General features: G+C 37.7%; 1 protein-coding gene across 9 annotated transcripts in view; it reads right to left on the reverse strand.

Annotated features, from left to right (window-relative positions):
* PEX5L (peroxisomal biogenesis factor 5 like) overlaps window positions 1–16,455 on the reverse strand; it is a 226,217-nt gene that overhangs the window by 157,795 nt on the left and 51,967 nt on the right. For 3 of the 9 annotated variants that reach the window (XM_045539730.1, XM_045539733.1, XM_045539729.1), the window contains exons 1-3: window positions 13,066–13,091; window positions 12,195–12,354; window positions 10,647–10,718 (exon numbers count right to left, since the gene is read on the reverse strand). The exons of 3 other annotated variants lie outside the window; for them this stretch is intronic. In XM_045539730.1, coding sequence (XP_045395686.1) covers window positions 10,647–10,718; window positions 12,195–12,354; window positions 13,066–13,091 — 258 coding nt within the window. Of the gene's footprint in view, window positions 1–10,646; window positions 10,719–12,194; window positions 12,355–13,065; window positions 13,092–16,455 lie in introns of those variants that run through there. 3 more of the 9 variants (XM_045539735.1, XM_045539731.1, XM_045539738.1) reach the window with 2 other exon arrangements.

Raw genomic sequence — 16,455 nt, forward strand, 5'->3', positions numbered from 1 at the left:
GGGCAGACTTTGCTTTTGTTTGTTTATTTCTTTCTCATCACCCCCTGCTCCCTGGTTTATAGGGTTGAGGAAGTCTGTTTGTCCACAGAGCCAAGGGGGACTTCTTTCCCTCTCTGCTCTCTTACCATTTGGATTCTCCAAGTTGCTAGCCTCAGTCAGCACTGTGAGGCTTCCCTCTAATCTATACCCTCTCCTCCTAGCAGATATATCAAAATATTCGTGATGTATGTTATATACAAAACACAGGCAGAAGGAAGAGCAAAGGCAAAGGCATGAAGAGAGGAAGAGCATCACACACGGGATGCTTCAAGGTGCTCAGTATGAACGGGGCACGAGGTTGAGGTGGCATTAGACAAGGATGATGGGACAGTCACGGCTGCACCACCATGCATGGCCTGTAAGCCCAACTGAGGAGTTTGTATCGTATTTGGGAAACAGTGAGCAGTAACCATTCTCTTCGTGTCTTGGGTGCCCACCACTATGCCGAGCAGTGCTGAGGTCCATGGGGCATTGCTACTATTGTTCATAAAAGTCCTGACCCCAAGGGTATGATTTTAAATCAAATTCCCTGGAGTTTGAATGGAAGGGTAAAATTTCTCATTCACTTAGGGACACATTCCTTTCTTAAAAAAATGGAAAATTTCCAAAGTTTTACATCTTTAGCTTAAAAGTTTAAAAATATCTAACTCTGTTTATGAGCTTAAATTTGTTTCATCCTGTACTAAAAAATCTGATTAAGAAAATCCATCAACTGATGCACCATCACTAATTTTTTCAGGGACCATTTTCCTAGTTCATTAAAATTAATGTGTCAATTTTGGGAGCACACTTAAAACTTTATAGATAGAAGCTGAGAATATAGGGAAGTGATAATTGGACAACGCTTGACTGGAAGAAAACTACTTCTATGCATAGTGTTTTTCTACAACAAAAATTCATTAATTATTCACAAATTATACAAATGAGATAATTTCATTAGAAAAAAGTGATTAATGAATGTTTTTTTCTATTCACAACAGCCAGCACAAAGCTGAGATGGTACATTGTCTCACCATTTCTTTAATAAGTCTCTTATTCATATATTTCAAGAATGAGATCATTTGGCAAAAAATACTATGATGAGGAATAAATAACAATTGTATTGAATGATCATTTGTGTGTGTGTTTTCTAGATCACAAGATAGGAAGGAAGTGGGACCCACTCTGATTGGTGGTAGACCATGTGAAAAATTAATTACTAAAAATGGAAATGACAGACTTATAGAGTTGTTTTGGAGAACAGGAAGGAAGCAATGGAGCATTAAACAGAAAGCGGGTTTGCAAGAACTGCATTTCTGTCAAACCTTATATATGCAGTGTCAGAATAACAGACACATTCCAGAGGCAGGGATCAGAGAGTGGGGCTGAGCAAAGAAGAAAAGATGTGCACTGCAAAATCTGGATGGGAGAGAAATATTAATAAAAACACAACCCTAGAAATGACAAGGTCAGGGCAATGGCAGAACACAGGTGTCTAGGTCCAAAGTCAGAAGAGAAGGAAGGAAAGTTTACTCTCTAAACTCTCCCTGCTCTTTAAATATTAAAAAAAGATTCTGTGTGGTCTGCCTGTTCTTTTGCTAGTTTTATCATAAATTATAAAATCAAATTTGTAAAATAAATCATTTTAGTACAAATATTTCCACTCACAACTGGTTCTCCAAGCCCTTACGACAATAGATGCTAATCCAATCAGCAATCACTAGGTTCACCTGCAGCATTCATTAGGCAAAAGCACTGGCAGCTCACTTCGACATGGATGGGCTTGGAAGCTAGAAGCTGAACCACAGATACGGCTCATACTCTCCATGGCCAATTGAGGGGGATGATAAACTGAACCAAGCGAAAAGCCCTGAGAGATGAGCTATAGAAAAACCATCTGCGTCAACATGCAGGACACACTGTTAATCTCAGGGTTGTTTAGGAGACTTCAAAGTCCACCTTAAAAATCTCTAATAACTGTACACTGATGGAGACTGGGAAGTTGTCACAAAGTTTGTAAGGACATTTCTATGAAGAATTAGGAAGTATCTCATATAAACATCTTTCCATAAAAACCTATCAGACACATAGACGTTTATCTGTGCATTTGAAATACACGCTTTACTCAAGTGAATATTCTGGCTTGATTTGTATACTTAGCTTACCAACATGAGGCACTTTAGAAGGAAGGATAGGAAGCCTCATAATTTAGGAAGGTGGTTACAGGGGTAGATGAATGAACTCAACACTGGAGGCTGCAGACCTGAGTTCTAATATTGTCTACAGTGTAAAATAACTTGGTGAGCACAGTCAGGCTACCTCCCTTCTCTTAGATCCAGTTAACTTATTTTGATTGGACCAGGACCAATATAACTAAACTTCTTAGCAGCAGCACCCACTCATCAAACAAAGCTTGTCCGTACGCCAGAGTGGCACATAGATACCTCTGCCCCATTAAGGTGGCTGGGAATGGGTTCTATGGAGCATAATTTTTAAAACCACTGGATTAGATTATCTTCTGAAATTCCTCCCAGCTCTAATGTCTACAGTTCTCATGTTGATCATATGAACCTACTTAAAAAAAACAGTGAAAGCACTGCAATACACCTTCCACAATAGAAGGTTGAATGGGTTTCTTTTCAAGTTGTCCTCCAAATGGCTGAGTCTACTTTTAAGTCCTACTGTCTCTGACTGTTACTTTCATACATCACGTCATCTTTACACTCAGGATGTCAGCTCATGTCATTTCAATTATGCATTTATTTTCTCACTGACTAAACATTGTGCCAGCACTTTTCCCTATTAGATTAAAAAGAAAAAAATATACAGGCTATTTGAAAATGACTTGGCATCTATACATTTTTCAAACCTGAAAGTCCATTTTCTTCTTTTATGTTGCATGTGATGAAAATAGGTTGTACATTGATATCTTAAAGCAAAACTATTTGTTGAACTTGAGGTGGTAACTCACAGTCTTTCTCTTGGTGATTACAATTTGCAACTGAGCCCTGGGAGTTGCATCACTGTCTGGAAAACGGGGGACGAGGGACTGGCAGAGGAAAGCAGGGTGCTTGCTTGCTGTTCAACAACGCTGGCACCTTGTTTACTCATGGAGGTGCTAGGTTGGCAAGAGCAGAAGGCAGTAAAACACAGTCCCCAATAAGTGGAAGCATCAGCAATAAATTCTGCTCATAAATATTTGCTCTACTCATTTTATCAAATGGTTTTTTTTTTTTTTTTTTTTTTTTTTTTTTTTTTTACATTTCAGGCTAACTGGTTCCCTTTGGAGGCACCTGAATTTCCTGGGGGATTTAAGGCCAGTTGTCAATTATGCCTTTTGTCCCTTATTTTTAGATCAACAACTAGGTAAGGTTGGTTTTCAAGGGGAAAAGTGTAAACCAGGAGAGAAACAGAAGAGGAGAACAGAGACCTGCCCAGGCCCATGTCAACATCCTACTCTACTTTGGCCTGAGAGTCTTAGGAGCATAATAGGTCACAAACTGGAACCCCAAGGGCTGTGTACAGACCCAGACTGCTTTGTTAGATTGCATACCGCTTCCAAAATTTTAAAACTGATTGCATACATTTAAAAAGCAGAAAATGAATTGCTTTTCTTGAAAAGTTGGTAGTGTGGTGACACTGAGCCCATTTCCAACAAGATGGCAATGAACTGGAGTGAGTGGGTGAGGCCAGCTCACACCAGGTAGCCACTGCCCCCCCCACTCTCTCTTTTTCTTACACCCATAGTCTGCCACTCTCATTTCTGTACCTGGCTGATTGGAGGAAGCATTTGCATGCATGACCCCAGAATAGACCTTACTTTTTAAAATCATTATAATTCTGTCCTCCCAAAATCTAAGGGGATCTTATAGGTAATAAATCTAAGAGTATTACCATCAACTCCCACCACCCATTCCTCTCATTACCTCCAACTTATAAAGCACTTATTACATGCCATGAACTTTGCTAAGTATTTATATACAGGAACTCATTTATTTCTCCCAACTTCTTTATGAAGTAGAAATTATTTTCCTCATTTTATAGCAGAGCAGCCTAAGGCTCAGAGAGGCTGGTTAATTTTCTCAAAGTAATACAGTCACTGCCTGGCCATAGCCTGTTTTCACTCAAACTTCTGACTGTAAAGGCCCTGCTCTTAACCACACTGTAAGAGCGACATGCACATATTCTGTGTTATATCCACAGTGCCAAGCACATGGCATGTCAGAGGAGCTGGCACCACTGACAATGCACCAGAGTATCTGACAGTATCCCACAGAAGGCATGTGGGATGCCTAACAGTAAACCAGTGGAAATAACCAAAGCGAAAATGTCATGATACAACAACCATGTCCAACTCACCATTCAGGAAGTGTGAGTTACTGGTGGAAAGTGTATCAGATAAAACAGTGGCGGCCCTGGATTCTCGACCTGGCTCTGAGCAAAGGAGGCTAAGGTGGACACATGGCTCTTCAAGGGAGCATCCCCATTTGAGCCTCACAACAGACATCTGAGCCTGACAGCATTATTCCACTGTACAGGCAGAGAACTTAACTTGCTTACTCCGAAGTCTTCTGCTTAGTAAGTGGCAAAGCCTAGACTAGAAACTAGGATGATGGATTTCTACTTCAGCTCTCTTGCCTGCCTCTTTGTCATTGTATGAAGAGTGACACTCTATTTTCTGGCCTTATATCTCCAGACTTCAGTAACCTGTCAGAAGATTCTGAAATTAAGATATTAGGTTTGCCCTTTGGGTTTTTCCTAGAGTCGGGCGATGCTTACGGGAATCAGTGCACTAAATTGAAATGCATGAAGTTAAACAAACAAAAAATAAACTTACCATTGTGAGTTTACAAGGAAAATACAAAGTAAGAAACTTTGCATTACTATGATTCCCCCCTCCATTATCAATAGGTCAGAATTATTTTTATATTACTTGCTACAAATAGGGAATACTTAGCAATAAAATATAGAGTGATTATGCTTTTGGTCCAGTCATTTTTCTATTTAACTTAATGGAAAACTGTCCCCCTTCCTTGTAAAATATTTATTGGTGATAGATAGCTTTGCAGGCAAGATGGGATTGATTGGATTGCTGAATCTTTGTTTATCCCAGTGCTGATTTCAGATAGATAGCAAATTTGAGTAGCTTCAGTTTCTCTCATCCCAAATAAATTTGGCTTCTTTTCATTCAACCATTTCTCATCCATCAACCTTTCCCGAGAAAAACACAAATGAGCTTACGTCTGCTGTGAGTGCTATCAGGGCGACCACAACTGCATAATGTGCTCTGTCCTGTGAGTGTCTCAGAGGATGCTGTTTCAGAGTCTCCAGCTGCTTCCTTTCTGCAACTCTAGAGGAGCTTTCTGTTCTTGCTGACCAAGTACAGAGTTCCAAGAAGGTACCCAGGGAGAGTGTTGCACAGGACGCCGTGAGAAGGGGTCTCATACTTTATAAGTCACCTTAGAGGTAAAAGGGATCTGAATTATATTTAAATTAAGTGACCACATTAACATGGCCAAGAAAGCACTGCCCAGAGGTGCTGTGTATGACAACAAGGCAGGGACACGTACCACCATCATCCTTTTTACTATTTAGGAATGCGAAACTCAAGTCAGTGGCTTAGGTGGTGGTAGCACCCCAGCATCCGTTAGCACCGGATGGAAGCTGGGTATCTTTTCCATTGATCTGTTTTTCTCACTCTTCCATTTTTATTTCATGTTGGCCTATATTTTCCTCTTAGGATCCATTTCCACAATGACCACGAGGACAGAACTGCAATCCTATTCAAATGTTACCGTGCTACTGGAGATACAAAGGCGAGGCTCTACTGTGTTTCTTCTTGTTAAGATCACAGAAGTTCTAGTTTCCACTGCTTTCTGCTCTGGCTTCCTTTGCAAGTTGAGAAAGAGACTCTCAGAAAGGTTGTAGGCTAAGAAGAGTGTGTGTTGTATTTTTCCAGGGTGATTCTCATGCCTGATGCAGGCCCTCCTTGAGGAGGTTGTGAGAGGAAAGGCAAATGTTGCCAACAACCACCTTTTAGCTCTCATTTTGTATTCACTTGCTTTGAAGGGCTTTTCTCCCCGGACAAAGCCATAAGGGCCAAGAGGGAAGTAAACAATTAAGGAGTGTTTGTGGAAAAGTTTATCCCTGTGAGGGTTCAGTGAATAAATGTTAGCCAATTATGATAATTTCTAGTAGACGATTATTTTATATAATTAGAAATCAGAGCACAGGAGGTAAAGCAGCTTCTTAACTCATTTAGAAGATGACCAGCAACGGACGATGGTGCAGAGCCACGAGGGGTGACAGAAAGAGCACTGTCCGGACGTCAGGAGGGAGCGCTGCCTTCCGGTGCTCTCTCTGAACTTCACTCACCTTTCCAGATCTCAAAGCTCCTGTTTGCCAAACTAGGGGTGAGGAGAGATGGGGGCGGTGCAGTGGTGGTGACTAGCTGACTAAAATGACATAAACGATTTATACTTTATAAAGCACTTTTACATATTTTATCTCAGAGAAACTCTAGAAGGTGGGAAGAGCAGAGTATTATTTTACAAATAAGGAAACTGAGCTCAGACAGGTTCAAGATCATAAGGTTCCCATGTGGAATTCAGCCAGACTGCAAACCTGAGCCTTTAATGGCACATTTGGTTGTAAATGCCCATGGTTTTCTTGTTTTCGGCATCATGATGTCGAATGCCTATGAATTATAGTTTTCAGGTTTCCAGGTAATGCCCAGTCAAATTTATCACAATTCACATATAGTTTTTTTCTCCTTTAGAACTGCATTAGCTATTTTCTCTGACCCAGTGGGTCACAGCAGCTGAGGATACAGAAATGCAAAATTTCAGGCTCCACCCCAGACCTACAGAATCAGAAACCTTGGGGTGGGGGGTGGGCAGCAGTCTGTGTTATAACAAGCCCTCCTGGGGATTCTGAGGAAGCTAAAGCCAGAGAACTACTGCTCTGACCTACCTATACTTGTTCCCCTGCAACTGGCTCACATTTGACATTTCCCTGCCTAATCGCACTAAAGGCTGTGCTGTTGCAACTTTGAGTGCTGTAACCAACTAGATTCACAAAATACTGTTAAACCCATTTCTGCAATGCTTGAAGCTGTAACTGTATCTTTCATATAATCAAAGTATATAATTTTGTTAGTTTTTGTTACCTCTTTTAAGTCTACTTGGAATTTGAAAACATTTTAGAAAAAAATACCTATCTGGGTCCAGTCTATCATAAGCCTTCAGTTGTGGACTCTGATTAAAAAGTCATTTAAAATAGAATGAATTTATTATTTATTTAAAGTGGTCAGTGTTTTTAATCCCTTACTCAAGGTACTTGGCCATCTATCTCCTCCCTCATTCCCACCCTGAATTGCAGTAACTTCAGAAGGAAATTCATGTGTCTGTAAAACCTAAACAAGAATGTCTCCTCCTCCAGTCAGGAAAGAACATTTTCATAAATAATAAAAAGTATCCAAAATATATATTTAAAATTTCTCTTTTATTATTTATTTTAGAAAACCAAATGTAGCGTTCACTAATTATGTTAGCCTCAAATGTTTGGAGTTTAGAGACATAAAGATTTTAATGCAATATATTCCCTTTGATTACCTTCCTATGATTAAAGTTCGAAAACCCTGGAGATTTCTGATGGAAAATATGGTCTCTGATCCCAGTATGATACATTTATATTTAAATGACTATTGTGTGTGTGTGCACACATATATAACACACATGTGTGTGCATGTATATAATGTGGTATCATTATTTTAGGACATCAACACTAATTTAAAATTCTTTGGAATGTTTATATAAACATGCCCCCCAAATTTTGACAATAAAATTTCACAGAGTAGCACAATATTGTCTTTCCAGAATAGAACCATACACATTTCCAAAATTTACTTTTTTTCATGTAGAAATAATACAGAAATCATCTTTTATTCCCTTGAATGAAGGCAGCCAGGGAGAACAAATCCACATTTGCTGTGCTACTTCTGTTATTAATTTGCTTATATAAGCAAGATTGTAGGATTTCTGTGGAAGTACATGACTTATAAATCATATCACTGATAAAATGGCATATAGCTCGCACAGCATTTGTAGAATGACAGCTTCTGAATGACGGATTTAATGAGATTAGGAGACTTCTGCCCATCACAGCACTCTAATCTTTTATTTATCTTCTTTAGGTTTTCTTTTGGCACCACTTACTGAAAAAGCTATTTGTGATTACATGAAGATAGACTAACAAATTTCTACTATGTTTCTGAAAGATATAGGAAGAATAACTTGAATATAAAGATTCCTGACAAAATAGCATATAGTGCCATAGAGTTTTAATTTTATGAAACATATATAATACATATATATTCATAATTTCATCATATCTATCTCATATCAATAAGATGAAGCAATATTCCATTTCTGGAAAACAAATGTATTATACATACACACACACATAACACTTAATTTGTTGATCTCTTAAATGTAGGAATAACTTTTCATAGTTTTATAAAGACTAATTGCAGTGTTTCCCAAATATTTTAGTTTGAGATATCAACATTTTCATTGTTTCAACCTAGGATTTGCTTACAACATCAACACCAAATAAACTTCCCCAAAAAGGAAGGACTACTCTTACTGCCAACAGCAAACACCAAAGCCAACTCATATTCATAATTACTCATGTTACAAAACGTTTTGACATGAATAACTCAGCAAAGCTGAGTCACTGCCAAGTGGTACCGAGTTGTGCAGTGGCACTGAAAGAAACGTGATAACAGAGGCAAAGAATGACTCTGAGCAAACTGAATCCACCTTCATTTGATCCAGGTAACAAAAGTGCCATTTTCTGAAGAAGCAGAAAAGTTGGTTCTCTTTTTCTTTAAGGTTCACTTAATAGTTAATAAAATGTGTTAGTCACAATAATATAAATTTTGTGAAAGCTAGCATGAGGAAAAAGAACAAGGACTTCTTTGGGTTTTCCACTCCAAAGATTTCAAAATATAATTTTGTAGTTTTCTAAACACCATAATTTAGTTAAAACACAAAGATTTAGGCAAAAAAAGGGAGAGAAAATCAAAGCTTTAGGGTAGGATGATAGCAAAGAAGAAAAAACTAAGAATTTACTTTCTAGATGGTTAAGGAAAAAATAAAAAAATAATTAACTTTTTATTTTAATAGAAAAAATGTATAAATAGGTTTGTTCTCATAATATACTCAATTGTATTTTACTAGTTCATTTGTCAGGTGAATCTAGTCCCTTAATCAGAATCCCAGTCTATGTGTGGGATCAGTGCAAGGCGTAGTTTGCATGCCTCATGTAATTAATCTGGCATAGTTAAAATAATAGTTAATAGCCCAGCAGAGCATTTGGGCTCCAGCCACACTTACCTTATTAACTAACCTGACAATTTGGCATTAATTGCAGAAATACAGGGACAAATCCTGACATCCCCTACCCTGTTTTACTCAGCACCAAGAGAGTAATGATAAGGCAAGAAAAACTTGGAGGCAGTTTGTCTATCTTACAATATATTGTAAGATCAGAATATTCTGCACCTCCATGGAGAGACTTTGCTTAGCCAGTTTTTCCAGAAGACCACTTCAGTTACCTCAATAATTCCAGGTCTAACAAGAAAGTCTCTAAATCAATTGCTTCTGGTAGCTGGCTTCTGATGGTCATTTTCCTTTTTGTTGGAAATATACACAATGGCTCTTTTAATGCAACCATTAAATGATACAAAACAAACTGCATGAGTAGGAAATTGTCCAAATTCAGCTTGCATTTCTACAGATTACTATTTTCTTTCTAATCTCATCTGCTACAATCCCCTTGAATTATTTCTCTATTTACACCTGAGCTTACATCACCCTCAGCTGCAATGCCACTCGTATGTTAAAGAGATGTGCAGTTATCTTGTCTCCCTGATCATCGACAAAGATGTTAAGGGCTAATGCCAATTCAGTGGCACGGGCTGGATACTTTCCATTACCTGGTGTGTCATTGTTTATGGTCCATTAAGCAGTTTTCATTTCACCTTATGGGCCCATATAAAATCCAAGTTAGAGAGCTTTCTTAAATTACAGGCTGTATTACAGACTATTCAATAGCTTCTTTTTGTTTTTAAAATCATCTCTATATTTACTGCAGACAATCTGAGAAATTAAATTGGGCAATATGTATCTTTTACAGTTCTCAGTTTTTAAAAGTCTTTTACCCCCTCCCCCCTTTAAATCATATTCATTGTTTTACAAGATAGATCAATGATAGTGTTTCTCATTTTCAAAGTAATATGCTCTTATTTAAATTTTTTTCCAACCAAATTATCATTGTTGTTTTTTCTCATTTTATCAAGTGGAGCCTTTAATTTTCCAAAAGTTCTCTTATCTTGTTCTAGCTTTATTTTTCATCATTCTTATATACAGAACACACATGTTGGCATCAGGCATCAGTCAGTGGATCAGAGGCATCATATGGAGAGGCTTAGCTGCTCTCAAAAATCTATCTTGTTATGCAGGCGTCAGTTAGACTGGTGCCAGGGAAGGGATGAACACCCAAAAGGCTTTAGTGCCAAAAATCTACAGTACAACAATAGAAAATATATGTAAGCATTCACTTACCTGCTTTTGATCAACAATTATTTCGAGGTCTTCATCACTGCTTAGTTTTCCATATCCTTGTTCTTTACTTTTCTTGTGAAAGAATAATTTTAAATGATCATTTAGTTTCTATCCATTAATAATCTTAATTCCCACTTAATACTACTAAAGATAAAAGTTTTTACTTAGCCTTGTTCACTAGTCATAAAACATCATTCTTTATGTCAATTGCTCATATAAACAGCAAATGTTTTTATTGTTAAACTACTGGCTTATAATTATTTGTTATTTCGGCTTAGTCTTGGTCCTTCTGCCTTTAATCTTTTTCTCAATGTTCTTATACTTCTCTTTTGCATTCTGTAGTTTCAGAAAAGATTCTCTAACACATTGAGATAAATAAGCAATTCCTTGAAGAGTCTCAGCACATTTTTCTTAAAGACCAAAACTTAATTATTCTTAAGACTTTAACTGTTAAATGTTTTGTTTTAATGCCTTATATAATTTTAAGAACAAAAGAAGTATTACACAACTCAGATAACAAATCTTTTGATTTTCAACATTTCTTTATAAATCAGATGAATGGTAACATTGGAAAAACCAACTCAGAAATAATCTTTAAAAGATAAATAATTTTCATAACTAGGTAGTTTGAAAAGTTGGAAGACTATAGATCATTTTAAGAGTACATTAAAAATGTACTTTATTGGCATTTTGTCATAGTTTTTGTCCCAATGACCACTCCCCATCTATTTTGTTCATAGAGAAATCTATATCATAAGGTCTGAAGTTAGAAATGAATATAGGTCATGACAGTCATTTTACAATTGTGCTCCAGGAGAAAGATAAATGTCTGATTCTTTTTTTTTCTCCCAATGCAAGAGCTGATGGGAATACTAGAAATGTCAGTTCCCTTTTCATACCAGTAACAAATGGAAAATAAAGTTCACTACATAGCTCTAGTCCAAGGTTATTTATTTAAAAAATGCTTTAATTACTAACTACATCAACTTGGGTTAAAGAAATTAAAAATATTTGTTATGCTTGCATCCACTGTGTCATATTAGGATTCCCATCTCACTGGGGGAAGAAATATATCATTCAGTGAATATGATATAACTCTTCACACTGTGGGCACAATGCTTATCTGTTTTTTTCCCTATACCATTTCAAAAACCAGATTTACACATTTCCTCTATAAAACCATACTATTGTGTGTGTGTGTGTGTGTGTGTTTTTTTACCATAATAAAGACATTTCTGAATCTTCAAGTATTAGGATGCATAAATAAAACCCCAATTCTCATTCATATATTAATGAACTTAGTCACTTAGAACAGAACAGATGGCCACAGTCTCTCTCTCTATTATTATTCTTGTCCTCACTTGAGGTTCCATTTCAAGATTGATGGAAAACAAAAAGAACAAGTTTGGTTTCAATCAGGCTGACTTCCTTCCTATCACTTTGCTTTTGTATTCTATTAGTCCACTGATTGCCATAAGATATTGTCCAGAGACCCTCTAATGCAAAACATTTAGAAATGCCTTTCCAAATATTGATCAGTATACGTACCAAGTAGCTCATTTGCATGACTCGATTTCTGGACAAAAGGACATTAAGTAGAGATGGAATGTGGGTCCTTCCATCCATTTCACTGTCAGACATCCCAGAATTCTTTGTGCCAACAGCAGTGGCTTCATTGCCAGAACTTGCTGACCAGAGAACCACAGATCTTGGCCAGCAACGGTATTAATAATGTACGACAGTAACTGAAGTATTCCTGAATCATTGTCTTGACTTTGTAAACACTGTGAAATTTTTGGCTAGCACAAAAAGTCATTGAAATGAAAATTTCTTTTTCTAACTAATTTTTATCCATGCACTTTTATGTTCCCTGTTATTTCTGTTTAATATTTTAAAAAATACTTTGATTATTTATATAATTTTTATAATTAATCCCATGCATATTGACTACTTAGCCTCCTTGTCACAAAAGCTATTTACCCTTTGTAATCCCCCACCCCAGACTTTCCTGACAATCACTGCTAATAGAAATAATAGACAACTAACTGCTAATAGATACAATAATGTCAGCATTCACAGAACATAAATCAAGATTGCAATTTCTGCAAGTCCCAAATGCCACCTCCCCAATATAATTCCAACTCATCTGATTTAGTAGTAAATTTTTCTGGGAGGCGGCTAGGTCAGGGAAGGAAATTTTGTCCCCAACTACTCTAAATAGAAATTGGAATTTTCCAAGAGTGGGAGGAGGCATTTAGAGTTCTGATTTTGTACTTAAGCTCCTAGTCTCCAAACAGCACACAACAGTACACAGAGCCAGAGCCTTACAGTTTTACTCTAGAATTAGCAATATTTTCTAGTTCACCCTATGATCCCAGGGGGGTTAATCTTTTTCTAAACCGTAACGGTATCCGCTCACTTACTGCTTATTTCTAGTGCGAGCATAATCCTCTTTCAAGCACTCAGCTTCCCACTTTGACTGCTTAGATCAGCCAGCCCAGGCAGGGCTCTTCAGCTCTCCTCCCTCCTCCCAGCCGGGGATCCCTGTCTTCTATCTATGCACTTTTGTCAAGCACAGAAAGCAAGTCCATAGCTTCTGCGTGGTCTTTCACATTAGCCAAAGGACTGAACTAGAAGCAAAAAGAAAGCTAATCTCTGCACTGTCCAAGTGTGAGGGGGCAGGGCTTCTGTGGGAGGAGAAGCCAGAGGCCAACACGCTTCCTATGCTCCTCCCACCCTCAGTGGCAGACGCTGGAGCCCAGGATCTCCACTGAGGCAAGGAGACTGGGCCGCTCTCCACCGCAGCCTCAGCGTGCTGCCCTGACGCCGTGCGTGTTCCCCTAAGTGTAGCTGAGCAGGGAGCATTAGTGCAAGGGGCTAAAATGGCGAGGACAGAAGGTGGAAGAAGCGAGGGGAGAGAAAAAAGAAACAGTCTTCATTTGCTGACAATGCCTGTAAAAAGCTTTCAGCTCAGGACAGGTGTCCAATCTCTGAAACCCTAATCACAGGTTCTCCCATCTTTCCACCCCATTCTGAACCCTATCTGACTAAACTGAAGGAGAACTATCTAGTTCTTTGTTAGTGCTGATAACTTTTTTAATAGTATTGAATTAGATATTCCTGAATTAGATCTGTAGTTTTCTCAAGGATGTTGAGCCTAACTGGTAACCTTCCCTCTCTGCAGACTTCCAGCAAACCTCCTTAACCCCATGCACCTCCTGATTCCTACCCTTTTGTTCTCTCTGCTACAAAAGGAAAACAGAAAGGTGGGTTTATTCACTTAAATTACATAAACTTCTATTAAACTTGGAAAATCTATAGGAAAACAACATAATGGGCAAAGGTATAGAATGTATTATACAGGAACATTTTGCAAGTAAGCAACACAACAACAAAATCTGACGGGATAGAGACCTGAAAAATGAGGTAACATGTTCATTTCAGAATGTGTTTATTAAAAGGTAAGAGTTTTAATTGGAAGGTACTAGTTGTGTATAAATTGAATTAAGAGGATTCTTCATACTCATTAGAAATGGAATATATAAAGGAAATTTTGAAAAGGAAAAGGAACACTTGATTTAGCTAATTGTATAAATTAGCCCCAATTGCCTAACTACAGATGTCAAAATAAGTGTAAAGGTTTGCATATAAATATTTCAAAAATTTCTTTCATTAATACTGCTGTGAATGATACATAGTAGACATGAATTAATAGAAGCACATGGAAAATGCAGAATATATAATATAGCTGCAAGAAGAAAAGATCTTCCTACCGTCTTCTTCATGGCTGTCAGGATTCAATTCCTATCCTCTCATTTTCTCTATCTTCAGTCTCTTCTCCACCACCTTCCTTCCCATAGCCTGCAAAATTGCTCAGGTTTTCCCTGTCCTAAAACGTGATTTCCTCATGTCTGCTTTTCCCTGGAGGCTTTTCTCCAATCCCTCTCTTAAGTACCAATGAGAAGGAGGAGGGCTGGGAAAGAAGATAAGGTACTAAGAAGATGCTTGCTGTGTTTGTGGTATCTTTGGAAAGTTCATCCAAGTGGAAAGATCCAGTCAGTCATGTGGATACAGCGGTCTTTATGGAAGAAGAGATAAGGGCAGGTATATGGTTTGCTGGGGATAATTGAAATTGCAGGAGTGGATGAACTCATTAAAGAAGAAAACGTAGAGCAAGAAGAGACAAGGACTAAGGCCAGGGGCATGGAGAATGGTTGCGTTTAAAGAATGGGCATAAGGAAACTCAGGAATGGATGAAGAGGAGGAATGGTTATAGACCAGGAGGAGGACCAGTGAAATACAGTCAAGGGAAAAGGAATTCTAGATAGTGTCAAATGCTGATGAAAGGTTAAATAAGTCACCAGTTGGAAGTCAACAATTTGGAATGGAAGAAGTGGTAAAGATGGAAGCCAGGTTAAATTATTGAATACATTGGTGGTAAAGGCATGAAGGTAATGAGAAAAGACTTATTAACATTTTCCCTTAGGCAAGCTCGAATGAAATGGGAAAGCAGGAGCAAGACTGCCAGTTGAAAGAGAAAGGATACAGGGAACGGATACTGGGAAAGTTATAGTTTCCCCCCTTAGGACTGCGCATATTTATAGTTCAAGAAGAAGGAACTAGTTAAAAAAAAATGAAAATGTAGATACCAGAGAGTGAGGGAGGGATAAATCATGAAGTACCAAAGAGTCAAGACCCTTTGGAGAAAAATTGTTTCTCTTTTAAAATTTACAATTATGTGCTGTATATTCATAGGAAAAAATCTGGAAGAATATATACTAAATACTAAAAGTCCTTTTCTCTGGGAGATGGAATTGTGTGTGATCTATGCTTTTCTCTTTATACTTGGGAGTGCTTTTTGAAATAAGTGAATTTCTTTTATAATTAAAAAACAGGAAACAAAATGTGATTGCTTGAGAGATTTATAAAATTGCCACTGAAAAGACTCATTTAACAACTACTTTGTAAAAAAAAAAAAAGACTGGGTCAGGGCTTTACCCTTTCTTTATGACGTTTCTGGAAATAAAGGCTTTTTTTTTTTTTTAAATGTAGAGATTTACGCTACAGTTATTGCTTGTGTCCCTCGTGGCAAGTGTGGTAGATGGTAGACTGAATGTTTTGTTTATTGCATTTAATATGCCCCTTTTCTCTTGACTCTGCCTTATAATATTAACCTTCTCAGTTCTTTGACAATATTTTGGTCCCATGTCCCTTCTCATTTTAAAGATCCACAGTGTCATTGCAGCCACAAACACCACTGCCCTGAGAGCCAAGGAGACAAGGAGAGAGAAAACAGGAAATGAGGAAGGAGTTTCTCCCAAAAGGCCTGGAAGAAGAGCTTGAGAGTTTCCTCCCTTTTAGGACATCAGCCCAGATAGACCTTTTAAATAGAAAGTAATTGTCTTACCAGTTAAAAGAACAATTTTCATATTTTTAATTTTTCTCATGTGTGGGGGAAATCAGGTTTCTGAAGGGAAATGTCATCGTTACAGAGAATCGTTTGTAGAGGGGCTTGTTAAGTCTGGCATTTTTAAGAATGATCCTTGTCTTTTTAAGAGATAGACACAGGATTTATTTCCCCTCTCCAGCTGTGACCATGTTATGGTAAAACAGAATAGCCACAGGGCTCACTTTTTAAATTTTGGGTCAAGCATGGGCAATCAAACTCAGCTCTGAATGCACATTGCTGAGAGAGAAAAGAAACATAAGGACAACAAATATGTTGCAGCATTTTAAACTGTTTTAAGTCATTGCATAAGTCTGGATATTTAGTAAATTTTCTAAAAGGCTAAATCTAATTGGGAAAATA

Source organism: Lemur catta, chromosome 1 (assembly GCF_020740605.2).
Source record: "Lemur catta isolate mLemCat1 chromosome 1, mLemCat1.pri, whole genome shotgun sequence".
Lineage (NCBI taxonomy): Eukaryota > Metazoa > Chordata > Mammalia > Primates > Lemuridae > Lemur > Lemur catta.